This window comes from Saprolegnia diclina (assembly GCF_000281045.1).
Source record: "Saprolegnia diclina VS20 unplaced genomic scaffold supercont1.16, whole genome shotgun sequence".
NCBI lineage: Eukaryota > Oomycota > Saprolegniomycetes > Saprolegniales > Saprolegniaceae > Saprolegnia > Saprolegnia diclina.
Window position 1 is genome coordinate 471,488 of NW_008246083.1, and position 23,340 is coordinate 494,827.

General features: G+C 60.2%; 8 protein-coding genes across 10 annotated transcripts; 3 read left to right on the forward strand and 5 right to left on the reverse strand.

Moving 5' to 3' along the window:
* Positions 1 to 119: 119 nt before the first annotated feature.
* On the reverse strand, positions 120 to 1,541 carry SDRG_06044 (hypothetical protein). Its single transcript, XM_008611801.1, has one exon. The coding sequence runs from the start codon at positions 1,520 to 1,522 to the stop codon at positions 242 to 244; it is 1,281 nt and encodes a 426-aa protein (XP_008610023.1). The 5' UTR covers positions 1,523 to 1,541; the 3' UTR covers positions 120 to 241.
* A 902-nt stretch (positions 1,542 to 2,443) lies between these two features.
* On the reverse strand, positions 2,444 to 4,041 carry SDRG_06045 (hypothetical protein). The gene is made up of 3 exons (XM_008611802.1): positions 3,352 to 4,041; positions 3,182 to 3,305; positions 2,444 to 3,134 (listed from the first exon to the last, which is right to left on the reverse strand). The coding sequence occupies exons 1-3, from the start codon at positions 3,990 to 3,992 to the stop codon at positions 2,544 to 2,546; spliced, it is 1,356 nt and encodes a 451-aa protein (XP_008610024.1). The 5' UTR covers positions 3,993 to 4,041; the 3' UTR covers positions 2,444 to 2,543.
* Positions 4,042 to 4,849: 808 nt separating this feature from the next.
* Positions 4,850 to 7,647, reverse strand: SDRG_06046 (hypothetical protein; the record flags this gene model as incomplete). The annotated part of the gene is made up of 10 exons (XM_008611803.1): positions 4,850 to 5,539; positions 5,591 to 5,661; positions 5,709 to 5,766; positions 5,812 to 5,997; positions 6,045 to 6,470; positions 6,525 to 6,584; positions 6,626 to 6,717; positions 6,767 to 6,992; positions 7,043 to 7,348; positions 7,399 to 7,647. The coding sequence occupies 10 exons, from the start codon at positions 7,645 to 7,647 to the stop codon at positions 4,850 to 4,852; spliced, it is 2,364 nt and encodes a 787-aa protein (XP_008610025.1).
* A 59-nt stretch (positions 7,648 to 7,706) lies between these two features.
* SDRG_06047 (hypothetical protein) lies at positions 7,707 to 9,696 on the reverse strand (the record flags this gene model as incomplete). The annotated part of the gene is made up of 5 exons (XM_008611804.1): positions 7,707 to 8,099; positions 8,144 to 8,234; positions 8,285 to 8,454; positions 8,503 to 8,752; positions 8,795 to 9,696. The coding sequence occupies 5 exons, from the start codon at positions 9,694 to 9,696 to the stop codon at positions 7,707 to 7,709; spliced, it is 1,806 nt and encodes a 601-aa protein (XP_008610026.1).
* Positions 9,697 to 10,171: 475 nt separating this feature from the next.
* SDRG_06048 (hypothetical protein) lies at positions 10,172 to 12,335 on the forward strand. Its single transcript, XM_008611805.1, has 3 exons — positions 10,172 to 10,653; positions 10,700 to 10,923; positions 10,971 to 12,335. The coding sequence occupies exons 1-3, from the start codon at positions 10,369 to 10,371 to the stop codon at positions 12,223 to 12,225; spliced, it is 1,764 nt and encodes a 587-aa protein (XP_008610027.1). The 5' UTR covers positions 10,172 to 10,368; the 3' UTR covers positions 12,226 to 12,335.
* A 134-nt stretch (positions 12,336 to 12,469) lies between these two features.
* Positions 12,470 to 18,447, forward strand: SDRG_06049 (hypothetical protein). 3 transcript variants are annotated; one of them, XM_008611808.1, is made up of 18 exons: positions 12,470 to 12,780; positions 12,822 to 13,159; positions 13,202 to 13,293; positions 13,347 to 13,570; positions 13,621 to 13,755; positions 13,798 to 14,040; positions 14,090 to 14,238; positions 14,285 to 14,429; positions 14,476 to 14,678; positions 14,731 to 15,132; positions 15,176 to 15,338; positions 15,384 to 16,417; positions 16,464 to 17,193; positions 17,237 to 17,332; positions 17,380 to 17,887; positions 17,929 to 18,014; positions 18,058 to 18,296; positions 18,341 to 18,447. In XM_008611808.1, exons 1-18 carry the CDS (start codon positions 12,640 to 12,642, stop codon positions 18,420 to 18,422), a joined length of 5,010 nt encoding a protein of 1,669 aa, XP_008610030.1. In that variant the 5' UTR covers positions 12,470 to 12,639; the 3' UTR covers positions 18,423 to 18,447. The 3 variants fall into 3 exon arrangements, with proteins under 3 accessions (XP_008610030.1, XP_008610028.1, XP_008610029.1); XM_008611806.1 differs by having other exon boundaries at positions 12,822 to 13,293; positions 18,341 to 18,422; XM_008611807.1 differs by having other exon boundaries at positions 13,202 to 13,570; positions 18,341 to 18,422.
* An 11-nt stretch (positions 18,448 to 18,458) lies between these two features.
* On the forward strand, positions 18,459 to 22,167 carry SDRG_06050 (hypothetical protein). The gene is made up of 15 exons (XM_008611809.1): positions 18,459 to 18,686; positions 18,733 to 18,936; positions 18,982 to 19,261; positions 19,308 to 19,559; positions 19,608 to 19,771; positions 19,821 to 19,988; positions 20,036 to 20,319; positions 20,372 to 20,502; positions 20,557 to 20,678; positions 20,731 to 20,864; positions 20,912 to 21,062; positions 21,111 to 21,425; positions 21,481 to 21,670; positions 21,721 to 21,854; positions 21,899 to 22,167. The coding sequence occupies exons 1-15, from the start codon at positions 18,507 to 18,509 to the stop codon at positions 22,097 to 22,099; spliced, it is 2,910 nt and encodes a 969-aa protein (XP_008610031.1). The 5' UTR covers positions 18,459 to 18,506; the 3' UTR covers positions 22,100 to 22,167.
* Positions 22,168 to 22,202: 35 nt separating this feature from the next.
* SDRG_06051 (hypothetical protein) lies at positions 22,203 to 23,330 on the reverse strand (the record flags this gene model as incomplete). The annotated part of the gene is made up of 1 exon (XM_008611810.1): positions 22,203 to 23,330. The coding sequence occupies one exon, from the start codon at positions 23,328 to 23,330 to the stop codon at positions 22,203 to 22,205; it is 1,128 nt and encodes a 375-aa protein (XP_008610032.1).
* Between the last annotated feature and the right edge of the window lie 10 nt (positions 23,331 to 23,340).

Genomic DNA, 23,340 nt, shown 5'->3' on the forward strand with positions numbered 1-23,340 from the left:
TTTCAAACATATATGGTTTTATACATGAAATACAAATAAGTGGGTTTTGTATTTTACATCAAACAATAGGTGTATGAAACCGGAGCATGACGGTGAAATCATTGCGCATCGTCGAGCGCTGGTGCAAAAAACGCATTGCGTTATTTTCGATGCCATCCAATAACCGAATAAACGTGTTTAAACTCACTTCAACGTATAAAACCGAACGGTCGAAAGGCACGAGCGGACAAGGAGGGCACGACTAGCCGACGATGGCGACGAGGACCTTGGCGAGGGCCTCGAGGCTGTAGACGCCGGCCGCGAAGGCGTCGCGGGACGAGCACATGGCGGCGATGGCGGCGCTGCTGGGCGCAACGTGCACCGCCCAGAGATCCGTGGCCGGCGCCGGCGTCATCGTGCTCGACGGCTTTTGCTCGATGGAGATTGTGACGTCGCCGTTGCTCCAGCGCTCGACGATCTGGAAGAGCACTTTCTCAGGTCGACTCTGTTGCCATGGCTTGGGCTTGGTGATTGCTTTGCCTGCTGCTCGCGGGGCCTTGGACTTGTACGTTGCAGTGGTCGCTGCTGGCTTGGCACGGAACGTCAACTGAAAGTCCATCTTGGCGCTTGTACTCGCAATGACGCTGATGGTGCTGGCAAAGCCCGCTGTGTGCTTGCCGGTGGCTCCTGGCGTTGCGACCTTGAGCACCGGAAACGACGCCGACGATAGCTTTGGGATGTTGCTGCGCTTACTGAAGAGCGTCTTGTACGACGGCGCGTCGGCAAATTGACGGTACTGCAGCGCGTGGAGCGTCACCTGCGTGTGCACGTAGCCCTGCTCCATAGCCCACAAACGTACGGCATGGGCGCGCCCAGTATGCAGCATGTACCGGTTGAAGTAGTCTTGCGTCGTTGCGTGCAGTGAGGCCCACTCGGCAGTCGAGACCGTGGCGCAGCGGTGGCTCGACGAGACCATGAAGTTTTTTCCAAGGACGGCTCCGATGCGCACGTCGGTGGTCGTCTTTTGGAGGCGGGCAAAGAGCGTGTGCACATACGGCTGTGTCGCGCGGAGCTCGTTGGCAAAGGTGACCGCCTTGCCGCCGGCGCCAACGATGGCGGGCGCGTCGCACGAGCCGAGCTTTGTCGCTCTGCCGGTGCATGCGACCATGGTTGCTGTAAAGCAGCGAGCGGACGACGTCTTGCACGTCGACTGCAACGTGGACGTGTTGATGTGGTGAAGCCGGACCGCGCCGGGCAGCGACGGCCCGTCGTACTGATACACGTAGAGAGACACCCGCTGGGACCACGGCGTCGACAGCGCATGGGCAATCGCTTGCTTGATACTCGCTTTCGCGGCTTGGACGTCGAGCGCGCTGCCTTCACAGACGACGTACTGGGTTGCCCCTTGCTTGGCCACGTAGCAGACGTGCAATTGGAAGGTCTTCTCAATCTCCCGGAGCCGCCAGCCGCCTTTACCGACGATGAGGCCGGCGATGCTGCGCGGCAAGACGACGCACGACTGCGTGCACTCGGGTCGACCCATCGCTGCGTCTCGAGGCAAATCTTCAAGTGAACACATCAAGACATGATCGAATATGAGAGGCGCGTTTGTCGAAGCCGCTATACATACCATTTTATAGAGGTTTTTGGATGGCGGGCCACGGTCCCAGCTCGCGATGACTGCGAATCTGTAGTGCACTGGGCCGGCGCCGTATGTCCTTGCATGTCGGTGCTGCAGTGTCCTACCTCGCCATCGTCTGCTCCATGTACGAGCGTTGTGACCGACAGTATGCAACTTCAACTGTTGCAGTAGCGTGTCCAGTTCTTGGTGGTTGATGGCTGCATTGAGCGGACTCGTGAGAGCTACCCGCACCATGGACGCTGCAAAGCTTGCGGCCTACCGCTCGGCACCAAGGCGTCGTCACAGTCGTTTTATCTCGGTCAACTTGATCGTGCCTGGCTAAGATCTGATATGCGGCATTTTGATTGGTGGACACAGGTTTCAAGTACGTCGCTGATTGGCTCCTCAGAATCGTGCTGGATAAATTCGCTGCGTAGCTCTGCTAGCATGGATGCAAGAACGCAGAAGCGGCCCATTCAACTCGATTTATGAGCTTTGCGACGTGCTAGCTGGTCCCAGATGCTAGATCCAAAATACTAGTCTTGAACATCCTTGATAATACGAAACTCATAGCTGCGTATGACTCAATGCTCCCACGACAGAGGCCTCCTACATCGATCTGGGGCCGACCACACTCGGTCGAGGAATAGCTCAGTACGAGGCCGAGGGCGTCGCTCCACGTAGCAAGGACCACGCGCGATCTCCCATCGTATCCGAGCGGTCACTCTTCCAGCCATCGAGTCGCGCAGTCAAAATGAATTGGTCTGGCTTGTCCTACGTAGTCCCACGAGCAGTACATCAACTCAATTGAGTTTATGTACTCAATTGAGTTTATGTACTCTAGGCAGTCTTCCACCACCGAGTCCAATCCCAGCCGACGCTATCGCGCTTTCCTTGTCTCTACAAAAACTGACAAAATAGTGTGCACATTGCCAACGTTCGACTATTGCATGAGCTGCACAATAAAGTTGAGGAAGAGCCCGACGTACGACCCCGTAAAGAGCCCGGTGATGATGGCAAGCGAGCCCGTGATGCCGGCCAATTCTTGCTCGACGTCGCGGCACGTTGTTGGTGCGAGCATCATGGACGACGTGCCGACAAAGCCCGTGACAAGCCCGAGAAGCGCCACCAAGCCGTACGTCGCCACGTCGGGGAGCAAGTACGGGTGCAGCACGTCGTACATGAAGAGTGGCACAAAGCTCAGCTGCAGCAGGAGCGGGTAGTGCACAGTCTCGACCGAGAGCAGCATGCAGTGCAGTGGCAGCATCTTGCCAATCAGATCGCCCACCGTGTAGGCGCCGACCATGAGCACTGGAAACCACGACGAGGTCGACGCCACCGAGCTCGTGAGGCCTGGAAAGCACGCAAGGCAGACGCAAAACGTTGCGAACGCCATGCCCACGGGCCGCCACGCGCGACGCACAACCGAGAGGATCGAGGCTTCGTCCGACGGCGACTCTGGTTCGTCGTCGTCGATATTCACCGCAACGTCCTTGAGCATCGGTGTCGACTCGGTGGCCGCTGGGAAGAACGACTAGAAGAAGACGAGTGCTCCATCGTCGCAGCATATTGAGATCGTACCGGCGATTTGATGGGCGACCGGACAGGCGACGGCAGCGGCAGGGCCAGCGGCGTGTTGAACTGGATGCGCACGTACGTCTCGAGCTTGGTCTTGGCGTAGACGTTTTGGTCCAGCATGGCGTACCTAGGAGCCATTACATGAGCGGTGGGTTGAGCAAGCAAAGCCGCACATGAGAAATGCCACCACGATCGCAGCGACCGCGAGGCCAAAGAAGAGCGAAAGCGCCGTGAGGTCCGTCGCATCGGCGTCGAGACCCCACTTGGTTGCAATGCGCGCGAGGACGAGGACCATGGCGCCCGTGCCCTTCCCGGCGTCAATGGCCTGGAGGAACGCCGGGCCAAAGACGGCTGCGAGGCCGTAGCTCGACGACTGGATCAGCGCACTCGCCATGGATGCGATGATCAAGAGAAGAAGCGTCGCCGCGTACCGCAGTAGCTGGCTCAGCGACGTCCACTGCAGCAGCGGAAGGCCAGCGCACGAGAGGAGCATGCAAGTAAAGCCCGACCGCATGCGCCGGTCGAGTGGGAGCTGGCGGCCCGCGATGAGCATGAAGAGCGTGATCACGAGCAGCGCCGACATGTTGACGACAGGAAAGACGAAGCCGACCATGCCATCCGGGTACATGGCGATGAAGGTGTCGATGCTGAGGATGATGCACTGCCACGACGCGACGCAGGTCCCGCCAAAGACGAAGAAGGTGGCGTAGGCCATGGCATAGCCAGGCGTCGAAAAGGTCGCGGCCTCTTCGACCGGCCGCGGCTCGTTGTGCGGCGACGGGATTTGCAGCGGTGGCAGGGCAGCGCGGGCCATCGCTGTTCAATTGTCGAGTGATCGCTCCACTGCGCGATGTGGAGCCGTTACCGAGGTTCGTATTGGCCAGGTATTCCCTCGGTTGAAGAACATGACGGGTGCACGCCGGACGCCAGTCGCCATTTCTGAACCGATGCCGCAGTGATATCTGGCAAGGGTCAATAATCTGATTATTGACCCTTGTATCTGGTCCGTCGTCGGCGCTTGGCCCGAGTGTGATGAGCATGCTCATCACCATTCCGACACGACGTGAAGAAGCTTCTGAACTTCAAGTGCTCAAGAAAGAGACTGGAGAGTCGCGACTTCAAACCCGCTACAATTGGTATGGATCAAACAAGCGATGCGTCGTGGAAGGGCATTTTTAGTCGTCGGAATAGCTCAAGTAATTGCGCTCAAGTCTGCTCGTGACCAGTAGCTATGCCTCTGGCGTGCTAGTACATAACGTATCCTGGTTGGGTTTTGCCGAAGACCGATGATCGTCCGCCATCACACCTGGTTGTCAGTGGTCTACAGCATTCTTTCGATGGAATCGTTGTCACAATTGAAGTGTTGAAGCCCAAGGGCGACGACCACCGATGCCATGATGCAGTGAGCGGTGCGCCGCCAACGACGATGGCTGGTTGATGCTGGCCGGGGCAGAGAGTACGTGCAAGCACGAGCTGCAGTCAGGTACTACAATACTGGCCATGTACACGGCGAAGAGGAGGCTGTGAAATGGCCTCAACACCTACAGTGTACTACCCACCCATCCAACTGCATGCAGATGCGAACGCCAGCTCTTGCTGAACGACCGACCGATCGTCCTCTCTGCTTTGATGAATGGCTCACACATTCCATGTCAAAACAAGACTGGTGCTTCACATGGTGTGGTGGGCCGTGACGACGGTCGCCGACTGGTACGGCGTGCGTGAGCGGTCCCGCGACGAGAGCAGTGGGATCCGGTACTCGTCGTACACGCTTTGGTTGGGTTCGGCAACTGGTCGAACGATCGGTGATGGCGGCGCCTTGATGACGCGTGGGCGAGGCAACCCTCCGAGCGAGAGTGGTCGGTTCGCTGAGTAGCGCGGCGACGATTGCGCCACCAGCGGCAGGTGGGTTTTTCGGGGCGTGATGCACTTTTTGGCAACTGTCTCGGGCGCGGGCTTGCGTGGGCTCATCCGCGGCGGCGGGAGCTCGTCCAGCGGCAGCCGCGGCAAGTGGCCAAGACGGTGGACGAGGTGCACCAAGCGCGGCGTGGTGGCCCGCAGTTGGAGCAACTCGATGGCTTTGGAAAAGTGCCGGTCCTGCGCGTGGAGCTGGCGCGAGTGCTGGAAGAGGTGCACGCGGGGCGTCGAGCTAAGGTCCGCGCGGAGGTACTGGAACGACGAGACGAGCGATTGGCCGAGGACGTGGGGCAGCTCGGTCGGCTGTGTGACGCGCCCCATGGCCATTGCGAGCCGCTGGATGCAGCGCAAAAACTCGTGAAAATTGAGGTCCAGGGACTCGCGACTCTCCGTATGCGAGAAGCCCACGTCGAGTTTGGCGGCATTGTACTCTTGGACAACTTCCTACACCCGAGGTATAGTTCAATGGAGAAAGCATCATCATTGCTGCCGCACTTGAAGCGAAAGCGGACGGAACTGAGGCGGACCCGCTTTCGTGTGGTTGTCTTTGGTCGACCGCAAAATGTCTACTTTGCAGTATCAAGATATCAAGTATAAACCCCAAACATGCTACCAAAACAGCGCGCAAACAGCAAAAAGTTGGCCAATGAGAGTTGCGTGCCAGTTTCAATCTATCAAGACACAGCTCGAACCAATCAAAAGGCCGGTTGATGTACGTGGCTGAGCGAGTGGCCGCCAAAGTGCGCAAACAACTGCTTGAGCGGCCACACATGGGTGTGGATGAAAGCCATGACCTGGGGCTGCGAGATCTCGGGGCCCATGGGCTGGATCTCAATCTGCCGCGCACGAGGCAACACGTGATCCCGAAACAGCGCTTCGTGCACGTCCCCTTCCGGCATCTCCTACGTCCTACATCAGTACGAAAAGTCCTTCGAGCGGAGAGGAGCACAGAGAAGCCAAGGCACTTTTGAAGGACGAGCGTCGTGCCATGAACCCACTGCGCAAAGTTCATGCTGCCACCGCGGTGCGTCGGCGACGAGGCCGGTGGGAAGTTTTCGTCAACAACAAGCGGCTGGAAGCACGATGGCGTCGGCTGAAAGTGCAGGTGGATGCCCCGGGGTCCATACGTGGTGCGCGGGGACGCACGCGGTGACGCGGCCGTCGTCGACGCGCGCGTCGCCAAAACAAAACACGCATCAATGTCCGGGTCGCAGAGGTTGTTGCCGTCGGCGCAAGTTGTGAGCTGGCAGTCCTTGACAAAGCGCACAAAGTTGCTCCGGGAAATCGTTTGAAAGTTGGTGAGGCTCCCGAGGAGGCAGTAGGCTAGAAACACTTTGCGGTACGCGCGGTTGGTGAAGATCGGCCCGTCGCCATGCTACACAAAGACGTAGCGCAATTAGGTACAACTAAGAATTGAAACAGTGTGCACCGTGTCGTAGACGAGGTCGGGGACCATGAAGTGGCACAGTGCGGTGTATTCGGGCGACCGCTACACGCAGTCATTGTCTTGCACTAGACCAAAAGATGCACCTCGATGACAGCACCCGGGTACAAGAGGAAGCTCGGGTGGACGTCGACCATGCGACCGCTGCGCTCGAGCCCGCGACGAAACAATAGACTGTCTACTCAACGAGGAATCGGTGTCTCGACTCGACGAGGGTACGTGTCTACCTTCGGTGTGCAAGTGGTCAAAGAAGGCTTGGAAGTTGCGCAAGACTGTGGTTTCGCAGACGTACTGGGAGAGGATGGCAGCGTAAATTGTGGAGAAAATGTCATTCTGCACGGTGATAAGGCCTTTCTTCTGCCGGCCAATGTGCGCCTCCAAGACGCTGCACTCGACGTGCAAGGACGTCTTCAAGCCCGGTTTGGCGCGCTGCCGTTGCTGCAACGTCGCTTCCTACGTGCTTTGAATGCAGCGACACCGTTCCACATGACAAGGTGTCGTACTTGCTTGGCCTGAAGCTGGTACAAACGCAGCGTGTCGGCTGCGATCGACGCTTGCGTCGTCCGGTTCATGTCGTGGATCGCGCTGCGGAAGATGTCAAATGTGATCTTGCCGTCCGCAACACGCTTGGCCGCGGCGGCGACCGCGCCCTTGAGGATGTTGACGCCGGCGTCGCCCGTCTTCTCCAATGCGTCGAGTATCTCGTCCGCGACGAGCGACCCGTTGCCGTGGTAGTCGAGGACTGTAAAGTGCCGCTTCAGGTCCTCTTCGTCGGCAGCTTCTAGCGCCAGCTTCTTGGCCGCCTGAATCTAGCCCAACGACATCAGCACGACATGCTTGTCGACCGAGGCACTTGTACTTGCAGGTACTCGAGGCGAGAGAGCTGGAACGTGCCGTGGCCTTCCTGCAGTGCCAAGAGCGCGCCGAGTTCGTCCGGCGACAGCGACGGCATGTGCTTGGCGAGCAGCTTGGTCGCCTGAAGTTTATCCAAGGTATTCCGCTTCCGGCTGTCGAACGCGTCAAACTCGAGCTCCAAGAGCGACCGCTCGTCGCCGCTGAGGACGTCATCCAGCGCGATGCGCCCGACATTCGTGGTCCACGCGGTCATGGCGTTGGCAACGATAAAATTAGACAGGCAACGTCTATAATATCTAGTCTAGATGCGTCTTAGCCTTCCTTTTTGCGCTTGAGGTTGTTGCGGCTTTCCATGAGCGACGCGCCCGTGCCTTCGGACGCAAGCACGTCCGTGATAGCGTACGGGCAGTGCCCGCCGAGGACCGCGCTCTGGTCGAGGAGCTGGAACGAGAGCGAGAGGTGGCCTCGCACGAGCACATTGACGAGCGAGAGGAGCTCGGTGGCGACCGGCGTCAAGATATGAAACTCACCGGACGCCAAGTCGATGCTGCGAATGATGCCATGACCGACACACGGGAGAAGCGGGTAGTCGAGGAGGACGGTCGGCAAGTGCGTCTCCTTCGATTTCGGAAGAAGCGTCGGCGGCGCAACGCAGAGACCAATCACGCTTGCGTTCAGCGCGTAGAGGATCTGACTCGGCGGCGCCTAGTTACGATCTAAGATCGTATAGCAAGTTAAAACCGACGCACCGACGAGCCGGTCACGCGCACAGCAACCGCGTGAAAAGGCACTCGGTACGGCAGCTGGCGCGTGTACATCATCGAGATTGCACGGCCGAGACTAGTGACAGATGATGAACCACTCTGCCAGCAACACCACTAGTAGTCTACCGAGTTTGTTCCGACATGGCGTGACACGTTGCGAGCTGCAGCACCTCGGGCTCTTCGATGCGTACGTCGCGCAAAAAGTAGGCGTGCCATCGGTACTGCCGCAGGTCCTTGGAGCCGCGCGCCGGCTGCGGCGGGGCTGCATCCCACATCTCGACCGGATGCAGCGTCCACTACACTGCCCATGAGCTTGCCAAGCTGGCAAAGAGGACAATGTCGACCTTGGGCGACGGTGGCACGTCAAACGACTTGGCTTTTGTCATGGCGACGACCTGCAGGACGTGCTGCGGCGCCGCGCAGTCCAAGATCGAGTGCAGAAGGTCGTAGCCCATGCTCTTGATCCAGCCATCCGTGTTGAGGACGAGCGGAATCGTCGGGTCTTTGGCTTCGTATGCCTGCAGAAGCGACGCGATTGCTTGAATGTACTGCTGCGGGTCGGCTTTCGGACTCGAGTACCCAAAGTACAGAGACCTAGATGGCGTCAGCAGCCGCGTGTCTCTGCATGTACGCTACCGGTACGCTGGCTGAAGATGCGTGTAGCTCGGGCCCAAGAGCGGGTCGGTAATGTAGTGCAGCGAGAGGACACCAGGAGCGCACAGTTCGGGCTGGCCCACGTCCGAGTCGATGTAGGCGACCACGCGATGGCTCGACAGGAGCTGGTTGACTAGAAACTGCGTGCACGTCGACTTGCCGACGCCCTTGGCACCGCAGACAAGCACCTTGCGCGCCGCTACGTGCGTGCCAAAGCTCTCGCACACCCGGCGCGCGGCCGCGTGCCACGACGGCGGGAAGAAGAGCTCGCGCACTGCGTTGGGCTCGAGCGAGCTAATGGACGCGAAGAGCGCGGCGCCGTCCGTGATGGTCGGCGTCTCGGTCTTGGCCCGCTTCTTCGAGACCTTCTCGCGCGTCTCGGCCTCCGGGTAGCGGATGAACTTGAAGCCCGGCAGGCGAACATGCGCTGTCTGCCCGTCAAAGTACGATGCGAGGTTGCCGTATGTGAGGCGCATGGCGCGAAGCACGATGACGACCGGAAACCACGCGGCCATGTCCTTGGCGAGTGCGTCGGCCTGCGCTTCGTCCTCGTCGTGGAGCGGATCGGCCGCGTGCGTGAGGAGCCAGCGCGCCTTCGTCAGCGATGTGCACGGCGCTTGGTAGAGCGACGGCGAGTCCGATGCGACGATCGTGCTCAGGTTCGACCAGCGTGGCGAGTACAGGTCGAAGTAGACACCCGGCGGAAAGGCGAACCCGGACGAGTGCACTTGGCCTTGGAAGATGCGCAGATGGACCATGCCGGCGCCAACGAGCTTCTCGTTGGCGTCCATACCCATGACGACGAGGCGGCCAGAGGCGACAGCCGCGACCTTGTCGTCCGTGACGCAGTACGGCTCGCCGTACGAGGGTAGCGCGTCGGCCATCGCAGCAAAGATTGGATACGATGCACTTGATCGCTGGCAGCACACTATTCTTTGTGCGTTTCACTCTATTTCCAGTTAATAACACCATTTACTATTTGGTACCACCTCTGTCAATAGTGTATTTTTGGCATCTATCGTTAACGGTGGCGCCTGCCATAGTTAACAATAGATATAATACAAAATGCTCGGAGCGGCAAGTAGCCAGTCGACACCGCGCCTGTTGCACACGGCTGCGTCGATAGACAAGCAGAACATTACGCGTCGGGCCTAATCATGCTCTAGCGCAGCGCAGGAGGTCGTCGCAGGCGTGAGTACCGTGTGTGGTACCGGTACTAGTAACTGGGTTACCAACGTGGCCCATATTTGATGTTTGTATCGCGACGTCCGGATACGCGCCACGTAGAGGCCGCGGCTTCTCTCCCCGAGCCATTTTTTATTCATTTCTTAAAAACCCATACAAAGTGCAAGAGAGAGTCCGGGATGTTAAAAAATGTTGAACGCGTATCCGGATAGGTGTTGCCCCGCGGATGGCATTTGCTGACTGCGCCAAAGGGAAATACCCACTACGACCGGTACCTCGCCACCGTCGTCCAGCGTCGCCGTCCCCCGTAGCGCGCCGCCCATCCACTACTCGCGTATCCTCTTGCCTGCGGTCGATCGAAGAGCACCAGCATGTACTCGTCCTACTCGAAAGCGCCCAAGAAGGCGCACGAGGCCGGCCGCAACTCGGTCTTGACCGACCACGAAGCGCTGCACCGCGATGCGCGCGTGCACGAGTCGATCCAGTCGAACGAAAGCCGCCTCACGCCGTTGGATCTCGAGACGATCCTCTCTAACAAGGGCGTGGTCAAGTACTGGTACCTCCACCGCCCCAAGACGATGCAAATCGTCCACGAAAACGCCGTCAAGGTGCAGTCGGTGGGCCGCGCGTTCGCCGTGCGCTCGCTCATCAAAAAGGTAGTTGCATGCCTTAGCTGCATGGGCTTACGCCTTATGCGTGTAGTATGGCATCAACTACACGGTCGAGCTGGCCAAGCGCGACGCTGAGAAGAAAGAAGCGCTTCGACTCGCTGAAATGAGCGAGGAAGAGCGCCGCTTCCACGCCGAGGAGACCGCTGCGTTCGACGCGCGTGTCGAGGAGACGCGTCGCCTCAAGCGTGAGCAGACGGTCGCCGAAGAAGAAGAAGAGCGTCTTCGCCTCGAAGAGCTTGCCCGGCAAGATGCAGAGTACAGTTCCACGACGCACATCGGAATGGCAACTCATATGTCACTAGGCGTCGCGAACGTGAAGCCATGGCGGCTGCCGCGGCCTTGGCTGCGGACGAAGCCGCTCGCGCCGAAGCCGCGCGCCTCCTCGCCGAGAAGGAAGCCGCCGACAAGGTCGCGGCCGACCAGGCGGCGGCTGCTGCGGCGGCCGCTGCGCTTCTCGCTGCCGAAGAAGCCGCCGCCCGTGAAAAGTACGAAGCCGAAGTCGCCGCGGCCATCGCGGCGCAAGAAGCCGAAGAGAAGGCTGCCCTCGAACGCTACGAAGCGGAAGCCCGCGCGCAAGACGAAGCCGACGAAATGGCGGCTGAGCTCGCGCGCGAGGCCGAGCGTCGTGCGCTGGAGCAGCGCGAGGCCGAAGAGCGCGAACGTGCGCACGCGGCCATGCTCGCCGAGAAGGCTGCCCGCGAGGCCCATGCCATCCGCGACGCGGAGAAGCAGGCCAAGTACGAGCAATCGCTCTCGAAGGACGTGCCTGTCATCGTGACGGGCCAGGGCCGCGGCCGCGTCCTCTTCTATGACCGCGAAGCCGAGACGTACTCGGTCGCGATCGACCAGTTTGGCAACGACACGGAGGTCATGGAGGTCGACCCGAACCACGTCATCCTCGACGGCGAGCGCATCTTGTCGCCGCGGACGCTCGTCGATACGCCGTTTGGCGTTGGTGAGGTCGTTGGCATGGACCCGCACCTCGGCTGCTACGCCGTCGCAAACCTCCACGGCGGCCAGAGCGACGAGCCCAACTCGTACGCGCCGCAAGCGTACATCCAAATCGTCGACGTCGCTCGGCACAAGGAGCGGGCGAGCAGCGTCATCATCGAAGAGGGCCTCGTCATGCCCGAGGAGATTGGGCTGGCGTCGGCGCGCATTGTGGACTCGCGCATCGTGACCCGCGGCGGCCAGAAGTACGTGCAGTACAAGCTCGAGATCCAGACGACCAACTTTGGGACTGTCTACTGTTGGAAGCGCTACTCGACGTTCCGTGCGCTCTGCGACCGCCTCCAGAAGGAAGCCGGCTTTAAGAAGACGGAGATCCCGCAGCTGCCCAAGCGCCACATCCTCGGCAACCTCTCACAGAAGACCATTGGCGAGCGCGCCGACAAGCTCAACGAGTTTCTCGATGCGGCCGTGCGCGCCGAGCACCTCCAGTGGGGCATCAAGGTCGACGACACGATCGCCGTCTACAAGCGCCGCGTCAAGAAGCCGCGCGCGACGACCACCGCGAGCTCGCGCGGGGCGCCGCCGCCGTCGAGCCGCCGGCGATAAGCAGCCGGAGCCTGTATATACCCATGTCCTCCTCGCAGTCCCATGCCCTCCCCTAACTAATGTCTGGTGCGACAAAGTACATTCGTGTCAGTTGGGCGACGAGTCGTACACAGTCTCTATATGCAAGACAGACTCGCCGTGACACAGCACTGCCGAGGATCTGGCAGCCACGTCCGATCCGCAGCACTCTGGTCTCGTCGGGGACGGAGCGACCGGTGGCCGTGGCTACGCCCTTGGCGGTGGCTACGCCCACGTCGTCAGTCGTTGAGCAGCCTAGGTCCCAATGGCAGTCGCAATGGCACTCGGACCTCGCTGTCGGGAGGATCGGGTTCTTGTCGACGCCGCAGCATGTTTCTTGGCGGTTGACGGGCATTTATAGCGTCGAAACCGAACGCAAATCGATATCAACCACCGATGAACACGGTCGCGCCGGGGCCGGTGCTCGGGGCGTCGCCGCCACTGCGCGACAACCTCGTCGTCATCCACCGCGGGTCGACGTCGTCTCTCGGTGCGTGGGTGCACCACGCGTCGTTGCGCGCGATTCGAAAAACCAACGTACGTCGTCGTTCTCTTGTGGCGCTAAGACCTTAGTCTAGCCGGCGCCGATTTCGCTCGGCTGCCTCCGTTTGCACAACCCGCTGCGGCGGCTCTGCCTCGCGCTCGTCACGTCCAAGTGGTTTGAGCGCTTCATCATGGTGTGCGTGCTCGCCAACACGCTCCTCCTCGGGCTCGTCGACTACTCGAACGCCGTCGACGGCGTCCCAGACCCGACGAATCACCGCAACATGCTCATCGACACGGTCAACGCGGTCTCGCTCTACGTCTTCCTCGTCGAAGCAAGCCTCAAGATCATCGCCTATGGCTTTCTCATCGGCAAAGGCACGTACTTGAGCGACGGCTGGAACCAACTCGACTTTGTCATCATCATCTCGGGGTAGTCGATGCACATTTGCAGCGCTGACACTCTCCCATCTAGGACGTTCTCGCTCGTCTATTCGTCGGCCAGGCTCGGGATTCTCCGCGTGCTGCGAATACTTCGGCCGCTCCGCGCACTCCACTCGGTGCCGGGTATCGTACCACGTACCACCCCAGTAGGACCGCTGTAGACGATCTGTGCGTAGGGCTCAAAGTGCTCACCGGGTCGCTGTTATCGAGCTTGCCCGCGCTTGGAAACGTCGCCATCATCCTGGCCTTCTGCTACCTCTTCTTTGCGATCCTCGGCATGGAGCTCTGGCGCGGCTCGTGGCACTACCGATGTCGCCTCACGCCCTTTCCTGTCACGCTCAACGCGTCAGTGTGGAACGTCTCGGCCATGACGCCGACAACGAGCTACCTCGCGAGCGTCGTACGTTCGTCATTGTCAAGGACGACGTTGGCAGTTGACGCGTGCGCTAGGTGGCGACACCGGACGCCTTCCGATGCCTCTCGATCGAGAACAACGAGTCGTGGCCGTCGCCCATGAGCTGTTTCTGGCCCACCGACCCGGACGAAGATCGCAGCACGCCGTGGCTGTGCAGCTCGTCGTCTTCGGTAGAGCCAACGAGAGTGCGGATAACGTCAAGTGGTGCGTAGTGGGGGCGGCAGTGCGGCGCCAACCGAACGTGTGGCTCCAACTACGACCCGTTCGGCGCTCCGCGGTTTCTCGACCTGCACCTTCCAACGGCGCCCGACTACTCGCCCTTCTCGATCATGCGCCAGGCGGAATTTAGCCCGAACCTCAACTTTGGCTTTACGAGCTTTGACAACGTGTACAGCGTCTTTGTCATGATCATTATGATTGTCACGGCGTCCGGCTGGATGGTGCTCACCGAGACCGTACGGCCTCCTCGTCGCAACCTTTTTCCTTAGACAAAGAATGGCGTAGGCCCAAGACGCGGGCGGGTCGGTCGCGGGCTTTGTGTACTTCAACGCTATTTTCTTCGTCGCCGGCTGCTTCCTGCTGCAGCTCAACATGGCCGTCCTCTTTTCCGAGTTTGAAAAGGCCAAGGAGAACCATACGACCGCCATGGCTCAGTACGCACACGCGTTCGTTGCGTGGACTTAGATGGGGCTGTCGTAGCCAGCGGCGCGTCTCGCTCGCGAGCTACGCCGACAAGACGTTCAGTCGCAGCGTCCTCAAGCGGCCGTCGCTGCGCTTCTCATCGGGCCACCACCACCGGAAGCACCACAAGTGGCCAGCGATCGCCAAGCTGCGACAGCGCGCGGTATGCTTCAACATTGTCTTGCGCTCGCATGACCATCTCGGTGTAGCACCGGCTCATTCGCACGCCGCTTTTCGCGACGGTGAGCATGGGCATGACTGTCATCAACGTGATTGTGCTCACGACCGACCACCACCCGAGCTCGATCGAGTACCGCGAAGTGTGCGACATCCTCAACGGCGTCTTCCTCCTCTACTTTTTCCTCGAGCTCTGCCTCAAGATCACAGGCATGGGCGTATGGTCCTACTGGCAGTACGTCGACGCTCTCTTAGCCAAGGTTGGGGTTCATGTTGGACGGCTGTAGCGACAAGTTTAACCGGTTCGACTGCTTTACGGTTGTCATTGGCATCATTGAAATGGTGCTCAAGCCGCCCTACTATATCGATGGCACCGTCAGCGGCGCGTCGGGCTTCACCGCACTGCGCGCGTTCCGGGCCATCAAGATTGCGCGCGCGTGGAAGTCGTTGACGAAGCTGCTCGTGTCGATCATGGCTGCGATGGGCGAGATCCTCAACTTTCTCTTCTTCCTCATGCTCTTCCTCTACATATTCGCGCTGCTTGGCATGGAGGTGTTTGCGACCAAGTTTCAGTTTGACGCCAACAACTACCCGATGCCCTTCAACTCGACGTCGCCGTCGACGCACCTGCACCGGTCCAACTTTGACACGATTCTCTGGGCCTTCTTCACCGTCTTCCAAGTCATCACGTACGCTGATCCTAGTCGCTCTCTCTAGATAGCTCGGGCGTAGGTACGACGGGTACCCGAATGTCATTTGGGATGGCTGGATCAGCGTCGGGGCCATCGCGCCATTGTACTTTTCGGCGATCGTTGTCCTTGGGGTCTGGGTCGTCATGAACATGTTCTCGGCCATCCTCGTCGAGAGCGTCATGGTCGAGCCGCCAAAAGAAAGCGTACATACCGAGATGCGGAAGGGCGGTGTACTAGCGTATACGTAGATGACAACGACGTACAGCTCGGAGGACAACGATCTCCTTGGAAAAGACGACGACAACTCGGACGTCTCACTCATTGGCCCACCGGTGCCAACGCGGTTGACGCGGCACAGCCAGGCCACGCAGCTTCGGCGGGTGCGCTTGGCGCTGCGCCGGCTCTTCCAGATGCACGCGGCGACCGCGACGCGCGATCCCGAGATCGGTGTGCTGCACCTCTTGCACGAGAAGAGTCTCTGCCTCTTTGGGAGGCGGCATCCGGTGCGCCGCGTCTGCATCCAAGTGGTCGAGAGCCGTGCATTCACGGTGGGCATTTCGGTGCTGATCGGCTTTTCGTGCATCCTCACGGCCATCGACTCGCCGCTCCTCGACCCAAAGTCGGACGTCGGGCGGCTCATCAACACGTGCAACTACCTCTTTGCGATTCTCTTCTCGGCCGAGATGGTGCTGACTGTGATTGCAAAAGGGCTCGTCTTTGGCGACGACGCGTATCTCAAAGACGGATGGCGCATCCTCGACGCGTTCATCGTCGCCGTCTCGCTCATTCCGCTCATGATGCAAACGGCCTCGGCGGTCTCGAGCCTCCGGGCGCTGCGGTCGTTGCGCGCGCTCCGGCCGCTCCGCGTCATCAACAAGCTGCCGCAGCTCAAGGTCGTTGTCAATACGCTCTTCCGGTGCCTGCCCGACATGGGCCGCACGTTTCTTTTTGTGGGCTTTATGCTCTACATCTTTGGGGTTATGGCCACGATCCTCTTCAAGGGCGCGCTTCAGACGTGCTCGTCGTCGCCGTACAACTACGGCACGAGCCAGGGACCGCCGCTGTGGTTTCCCGCCAACTACTCGGGCGTGTACTCGGCCTCGGATATTGCGACGTACGACATCATGACGCATCCGCGCTTGGTAAGCGACATGTACCCAGTGTCGCAAGCGATCGCGCTGCCAGCGTACGCAGCCTGCAACCTCTCAACGTCGCTCCTACCAACGTCCAAGGAGGTGTGCCAATGCTTCAACGCGACGTGGTCCCTCGCGACGCCCCAGGGGTAGGGTCTCATGCGGCGTCTTCTCGTGCGACTGACGTTTGCGTAGCTTTGACAACATTATCTGGAGTGTCGGCGGCCTCTACGAGCTCACGACGCTCGAGGGCTGGATCCAAGTGGCACTGGCGAGCATTGACGCGGTCGGGCCCGACATGCAGCCGATCGTCAACCACCAGGTGTGGGTCATGGCGTTCTGGTGGGTCTTTATCATCGTGTGCTGCTTCTTCGTCACCAACCTCTTCATCGCGGTGCTCTGCGACGCCTTCATGCGTGAAAACTACGGCACGCTCATCACGGAGGAGCAAATGCAGTGGATCAAGCTCCAGCGCCAAGTGCTGGCGATGCGGCCGCACGTCATTCCACCCACCCCCCACGGCTCGTGGCGCCGGCTTTGCTACGACATTGTGCAGTACCCGTACTTTGAACACGTCATTACGATCTGCATTTTGCTCAACATGCTTGCGATGACGTCGCAAGCGTTTGGCCAATCGGCGACGACGCTCTTTGCCTTCTCGCTGCTCAACTACATCTTCTCGGCCATCTTTGGCCTCGAAGCCATCCTCAAGATCTTGGCGTTTGGCAAAGCGTACTTTACCGAGGGCTGGAATCGCTTTGACTTTGCGATCGTCGTCTTCACCGCCGTGAGTTTGATTCTCCCGCTCTTTACGAGCGTCGACCTCGGGACAGCGTCCACGGTCGTCCGCGTCTTCCGCGTCGGCCGCGCGCTCCGGCTCATCAAGAAGGCCAAGATCATCCGCAACCTCTTTGACACGCTCACGGTACTTCCCGGACCACTCGGATGATGGCACGCAATGTGTGTAGGTGTCGCTGCCCGCGGTCGGCAACGTCACGTCGCTGCTCTTGCTGCTCTACTACATTTATGCCGCCGTCGGAGTCCAGCTCTTTGCCAAAGTCGGGGTGCGTCGGCGCTGCTTGACGCGTATGGTCATCTTCCAACTCTGTAGTTTGATGGCAACATGATCAACCGGCACCAGAACTTTCAGTCGTTCTGGACCACGTTCCAGATGCTCATTGGGTTCTCAACGGGCGAAAGCTGGGACAATTTTACGTGGGAGATCTACAATATGAGCCCGACGACCAACCCGAGCTGCGTCGAGCGGCAGTTCAACGCGTCCATGTGCGGCTTCAACGACGCGCCGGGCTGTGCGCCCCTCGACGGCTGCGGCTCGTTTCTCATCGTGCCGTACATGTACTCGTTCTTCCTCGTCATTGGCTACGTCGGCCTCAACGTCTTCTCGGGTATCGTGATTGACGCGCTCGATGGCGGCGTCGACTCGCCCATCAACCACAACACGCTGGCCGAGTTTACCGACAAGTGGGCGACGCTCGATCCGCACGGGTCGGGGCTCATCACGACCACGCAGCTCGCGGACTTTCTCATGGCGACCAAGCCGCCCTTTGGCTTTCGCTATGTGCCGGGCATGAACCGCCGGCGCGTGCTCCAGGCCATCGGTAGCAATCTCGTATGATCTCTATTGGCCAACGGCGGATAGGGTTGCTGGACATTCACATTTACGACGGCCAATTTGTCCACTTTAAAGACGTCCCGCGTGCGCTCGTGCAGCGCATTCTGAGCGAAGTACATGGCGCTCGCTTGGTCGTCGTTACTATGCACGGTGTAGGGCGACCGGAAGAAGCTCTCGGAGATCCAGCAACTCATGCACACGATGGGCATCAACAAGCAGTTTGACGACATGTGGTTTAGCCGGCGCGGGAAAGCCGAAGTTGCGCGCTTCAAGTCTTTTACCGCAGTCTCGGCCAAGCGCCACGTGGCCTCGCTCGTGATTGCGCGCTTCATCTACCGGTACCGCCAAGCCCAGGCGCTCGAGCGGGCGCGGGCCGAGTTTGCCGACACACGGAGGTGCGTCACTCGACGGATTGCCCGCAGGACTCACGAATGGCTAGTTTTTGCACCGTGACCGTGCTGCAGCGAGGATCGTCTTCGAACCGCCCGACGATGACCAAGTGGGTGTCACCGGACGCCTAAGCGCGTCGCCTTGCTATTTATGATTTTCGAAAATCACTAACTTATGCTTCTTGTTGTGAAACGTCGTCTTGAACCGTTGTCGTGATGGGCTGGGAAGGGGCGACGGGCCACCTCTACGTGACGGGCGACCTCGTCGAGGACGGACCGAGCAGCGTCAAGCACCATATGCCCGTCCAAGGACGCAAGATCAAGGCTCTCCAAGGCGGCTACAATGCTTCGCTGGCGCTCGTCGACGGCTGGGAGCTCGCGTGGATGACGCCGCCCGTACGAACTTTGCAGTTGGCTGCGGTGGCACACACAAGTACCCTAGGTCTTTGAGCTCGCCAAGCCGCAGCACGACGTCAAGATTCACATGCTTGCCTTTGGCGCCAAGCACACGCTCGGGCTCAGCCTCGACGGCCACCTCTACGCGTGGGGCGTCGGCGAGAGCGGCCAGCTCGGCCTCGGCGGCGCCATCACGAGCACCAAGACACCCCGCAAGCTGCGCGAGCTTCCGGGCGTCGCCTTCACCTCGGCACGCCGTTTGATGCAAGAGGAGGCTTCACGGAGAATATCGTAGGTGGCCTGCGGCGGGTTTCACTCGGCGGCCGTGACGTCGACGGGCGCGCTCTACACGTGGGGCCGCAACCTCGAGGGGCAGCTCGGCCACGCGTCGTCGCTGCTCTCAACGAGCGAGAATGAAACTCAGAACGGCGTCTTCTTCCACCCCAAGCACGTTGACGCGTTCCTCAAGAAGCGCTGCAAGCAGATAGCGTGCGGCGACAAGTTGTCCGTCATCCTCACGGACGCCGGCGATGTCTATGCGTGCGGCGAAGGCCAAGTGGGCCAGCTCGGGCAAGGTACTCGTCGTCACTTGAACGGTAGCGGGACTCACTGGAGGCGAAGGTCGGTGCACCAAGCAATTTCTACCCCTCCTCACGCTCCTCGGCGAAAAGACCGACCCGTTCGTCCAGGTGGCGTGCGGCTGGGCCCACGCGCTCGCGCTCACGTCGTCTGGTCGGCTCTTTGCGTGGGGCTTCAACCAATACGGGCAGCTTGGCCTCGACGATACCAAGTCACGCTTCGTCCCCGAAGAGCTCCCCGGTCTCCTCTTCAAGCACGTGTATGCCGGCGGCAACTACGCCGCCGGTATTTCGTGTACGACGACCTATGTGCGTGATGCTTGCCTAAGATGAAGGATCGTAGCGGCCGGTCGGCTGTATACTTGGGGAAATGGTCGGCACGGGAAGCTCGGTCACGGCCACGACGACAACGTCTGTCGCCCACTCGTCGTCGACGCCGTCCAAGACACGTACGTGCAGGCGGTCGCGTGCGCGGCCCGTCACATGATCTTCTTTGCGCCGTCGTGGGTACGTCGTGCTCCCAATGGTCTTTTTCAAGCTAGCAAATGGCGCGTAGGTCGAGCACATTCAACCCACTTGCGGCGCCATGTCGGGCGGCACGCAGCTGCGCATCTTTGGCTCCGGGTTTTGGGCGACCGACGACTTGACGGTGCGCTTTGTGCCGCTTACGGACGGGCGACTGGCGCGCGCCGCGCTCGCCGCGTACGATCCTGTCACTGGCACCGTACGTGCTCTTGTCGCGATACGAAAGGGCGGGAGCATTAAGGATAGATTGCGTGCGAGGTGCCTCGGTTCGGCGTCCCCGGCGACTTTGCCGTTGAAGTGGCCATGAATGGCAAGCACTTTACGTCCAACGGCGTTCTCTTTGAAGTGTTTGCCCCGCCGACCGTCACCTTTGTCTCGCACAAGGAACTGCCGCTCGTCAACGAGACGAATGCTGTCGTGCGTATGCATTTGCGCGGTGAGCGACCCAAAGCTGCCGACGTCCCAGTCGTTCGATGGGTCCCGCTCGACGGTCGCTTGGCTCCGGTGCTCGTCGAGGGCGTCTGTGGCGAGTAGCCATCTTCTAGTGCGTGGGGAAGAAGCTGTTGACGCGCTGGTGTGTAGGATTCCCAAGGCCGACAGCGGCTCGGACGACGGCGACGACGCGCTTGCAACCAACGCCGAGGACGACGAGGACGACGAGCACGACAATGTGTTTCAGCTCGCGTTTCCGGCGCCGTCGTTCGAGATGAACCGTTGCTTTTGTTTGTTGTCGACAGGGACACGGTGCTAATTGGACGAGCACGTAGAGTCCGAGCTCGTTGCGTGCACGCTCGATGTGTCGTTCAACGGCGTCGACTTTAACGCGGTGCGCATCCACGACCCGTTCCACAGTGGGCTCCCGGATCCTGAAGTCGTCTACTTTCACGAGGTCCACCAATGGCCCATGACATGTTTCTGTCAGTGACACCATGCTCTTCTAGGCCGCGATCACCCGCGTCGTCCCCAACGGCGTTGCGCTGCCCGGCGACAATATGGCGATTGAGATTCGCATTCAACAAATGTTCGATATCGGCCAGCTCAAGTGCCGCATCCGGTGCGCCGAGCCCGAGACACTGTGCGAATGTGACTATTTCACGGCCAATCATGTTTTTTCGGGGTTAGGGATGCACCCTACCGTATTGCGTCGACAAATCTCGCGGTCGTCTCGTTTAGCGTCGACGACCAAGTGGTCCACTGTTCGATCCCACCGTTTGCCGACTGGCGCGTCGACACGATCACGCCGCTCCGAGACGATCCCGACTCGGACGACGATGTGCGTTTTGGATTTAAAAAAGGTTAGGCAGGACGGATGTTGCATTAGACCAAGAGTAAGCCTACGACGCCGCCCGGCGCGTGGTTCCAGCCGGACGCCCAGTGGTTTACAACGACCGTACAAGTGTCGCTCAACGGCGGCGCGACGTATTTGGCGCCCATCTCACCGGGCGTTGCCGACGTCGTCGCGTACACACCCGGTACGCTCGAGGCAATCACGCCGACCTCCGGGCCGCTCAGCGGCGGCACGCTTGTGTCGCTCCGGTCCAACTACTTTCAGTACGACACGAATGACGCGATGGTGTCGATCGAGTACAACGGGGACATCCAGTTCGTACCTGGCTTTGTCAAGACGCTTCCCGAGGTCTGAGTCTTTGTGGTGGCGTCAAATAGGTCGCGACGCATTCGTGCCTTCGTAGGCCACGGAGCGAGCGCTGACGTTTGAGATGCCGACGTTTTTCGTGCCGCCCCCGCCCCCCATGGAGAGTCCGCGCCCGGGGGGTGGCATCGTGTACCCCCCCGCCCCCGTGCTCCCCAACGCGATCGTCAAGGTCGCACTCAACGGCTCGACGTACGCCCACGAGTCGTCGGTTCCGTTCGAGTTTTACTGTATCTTGACTCTACACGTTAGCCAGCTTCAAGTTGTCTCATTTGTGTAGACAACCCCAAGGTCGTCACGGTCGAGCCGAGCACCGTATCGCCCGGCGTGACGCTTCAACTGACGGGCGAGCTCTTCCGGACGGGTCCGCTCGCCAAGTACAAGCTCACGAACGCCGACGGCACGTTCTCCGCGGTGCGGTCGTCATCCCAATGCTTTCTCACACGACGTTTGGCCAGGACGTGCAAGCGAATTTGGTCGATGAAAAGGGAGTCAAGTTGTACAAAGTTGAGATTCCGGCCTTGGGCAAGGCCGCCGAAGGCGATCTTTGGTTTCACGCTGCACTCAACGGCGTTCAGTACAGCACCAGCGATACTGCCAAGGTCCTGTACGTCGATCAACCCGAATCGTCGACCAAGGACGACAAACGCAAACATTGAGGAATCATCAACTTCATATTGTCTTTTACTATCAACTTGAAACAAAACAATTTGCTTGTGACTGGACATCAACACGGCCGACCGCCAACACCACCTGCCACATTTAGACAGTCGACTGGGCCGGGAGCTTGCCGGCGGCTTGGAGGTCCTTGACGACGTCGCTGATCTTGACGCCGCCGTTGAGGCAGCCACCGCAGTTGTGGAGCGCGATGACCGCATGGTCGTTGGGACTGATGACCGGCGAGCCCGACGACCCGCCCTCCGTGTCGACCATGTAGCCGACTTCGTTGGCAACGCAGCTGTTGATGTTGAGCGACTCAATCGTGCCCTGGGCGCCGTTGTCGAGGAGGTACCCAATACGGCGCGGCTTGCCCGCGGGATGCTGCGGGATGTAGATCTGTTCACCGAGCTTGGGGCCCGACGCGCGCGCCTTGAGGAAGCCGTACTTGGCCAAGCTCACGCCCGACTTGAGGTTGAGCTTGACGAGCGTGTAGTCGAGGTTCTTGTTGGTGCGGATGAACGTCGCGCTCGTGGCCACGATGGTGCCGCGGCAAGCGAGCTGCTGCGTGTTGTTCGGGTCCGCGCACGTCGCGCACTCGGCGCCAAACTCAAACTGAATGTCCTTGGCCGCGTTGGCGTCGCCGATGCAGTGGTTGTTGGTGATCAAGTGGCCCTCCGAGCCAAAGAGCCACCCGGTGCAGAGCGACGTGCCGCCAATGAGGAGCCGGCCCACGGCCTGCGCCTTGGTGTACTGCGTCGGGAGCGAGCTCTTGACGCACACCGCAGCCTTGGTGTCGTCCGTGCCGCAAATGGCCTCGGTCGGGCGCGGCGGCACACCGTACGCGAGACTATCGATGCGGAAGGCGTCGACGCCGTCGAGGAGCGCAATGTCTTCGCGCGGCGGCGTGTACGAGAGCACGACCGAGCCGCCGGGGATGTACTCGGCGTAAAAGTTGTCGCGGTCGCCGCCCGTGTACTTGACCGACGTCGATCCGTCGGGCGACGAGAGCGTGAGGACAGCGCCGTTGGGCAAGTTGAGCGAGTCAAAGTGCAGCGAGACGTACGAGGCGGCGTCGCGCGAAATGACGGTGCGCAGCGGCACCGACCCGTTCGACGCCAGCGTGTACGGCGCCGTGCGACCGATCTCGTCGGCGCCCTGGAAGCACGTCTGGCCGGCCACGAGCGACGCCGCGAGGCCAACGAGCGCAGTGAGCTTGGCGAAGGAAATCATCGTGGGATGC

Coding starts and splice junctions, on each gene's coding strand:
- SDRG_06044 (XM_008611801.1), bottom strand. CDS start 1,522: ATGGGTCGACCCGAGTGCACGCAGTCGTGCGTCGTCTTGCCGCGCAGC.
- SDRG_06045 (XM_008611802.1), bottom strand. CDS start 3,992: ATGGCCCGCGCTGCCCTGCCACCGCTGCAAATCCCGTCGCCGCACAAC. Junction 3,306..3,351: donor ATCGTGGTGGCATTTCTCAT/GTGCGGCTTTGC, acceptor AATGGCTCCTAG/GTACGCCATGCTGGACCAAA. Junction 3,135..3,181: donor GGTCGCCCATCAAATCGCCG/GTACGATCTCAA, acceptor GTCTTCTTCTAG/TCGTTCTTCCCAGCGGCCAC.
- SDRG_06048 (XM_008611805.1), top strand. CDS start 10,369: ATGTACTCGTCCTACTCGAAAGCGCCCAAGAAGGCGCACGAGGCCGGC. Junction 10,654..10,699: donor TGCGCTCGCTCATCAAAAAG/GTAGTTGCATGC, acceptor TTATGCGTGTAG/TATGGCATCAACTACACGGT. Junction 10,924..10,970: donor CTTGCCCGGCAAGATGCAGA/GTACAGTTCCAC, acceptor ATATGTCACTAG/GCGTCGCGAACGTGAAGCCA.
- SDRG_06049 (XM_008611808.1), top strand. CDS start 12,640: ATGAACACGGTCGCGCCGGGGCCGGTGCTCGGGGCGTCGCCGCCACTG. Junction 13,160..13,201: donor TTTGTCATCATCATCTCGGG/GTAGTCGATGCA, acceptor TCTCCCATCTAG/GACGTTCTCGCTCGTCTATT. Junction 14,430..14,475: donor CCAAGCTGCGACAGCGCGCG/GTATGCTTCAAC, acceptor ATCTCGGTGTAG/CACCGGCTCATTCGCACGCC.
- SDRG_06050 (XM_008611809.1), top strand. CDS start 18,507: ATGGGCTGGGAAGGGGCGACGGGCCACCTCTACGTGACGGGCGACCTC. Junction 19,989..20,035: donor ACGATCCTGTCACTGGCACC/GTACGTGCTCTT, acceptor CATTAAGGATAG/ATTGCGTGCGAGGTGCCTCG. Junction 20,679..20,730: donor AAGTCGTCTACTTTCACGAG/GTCCACCAATGG, acceptor ATGCTCTTCTAG/GCCGCGATCACCCGCGTCGT.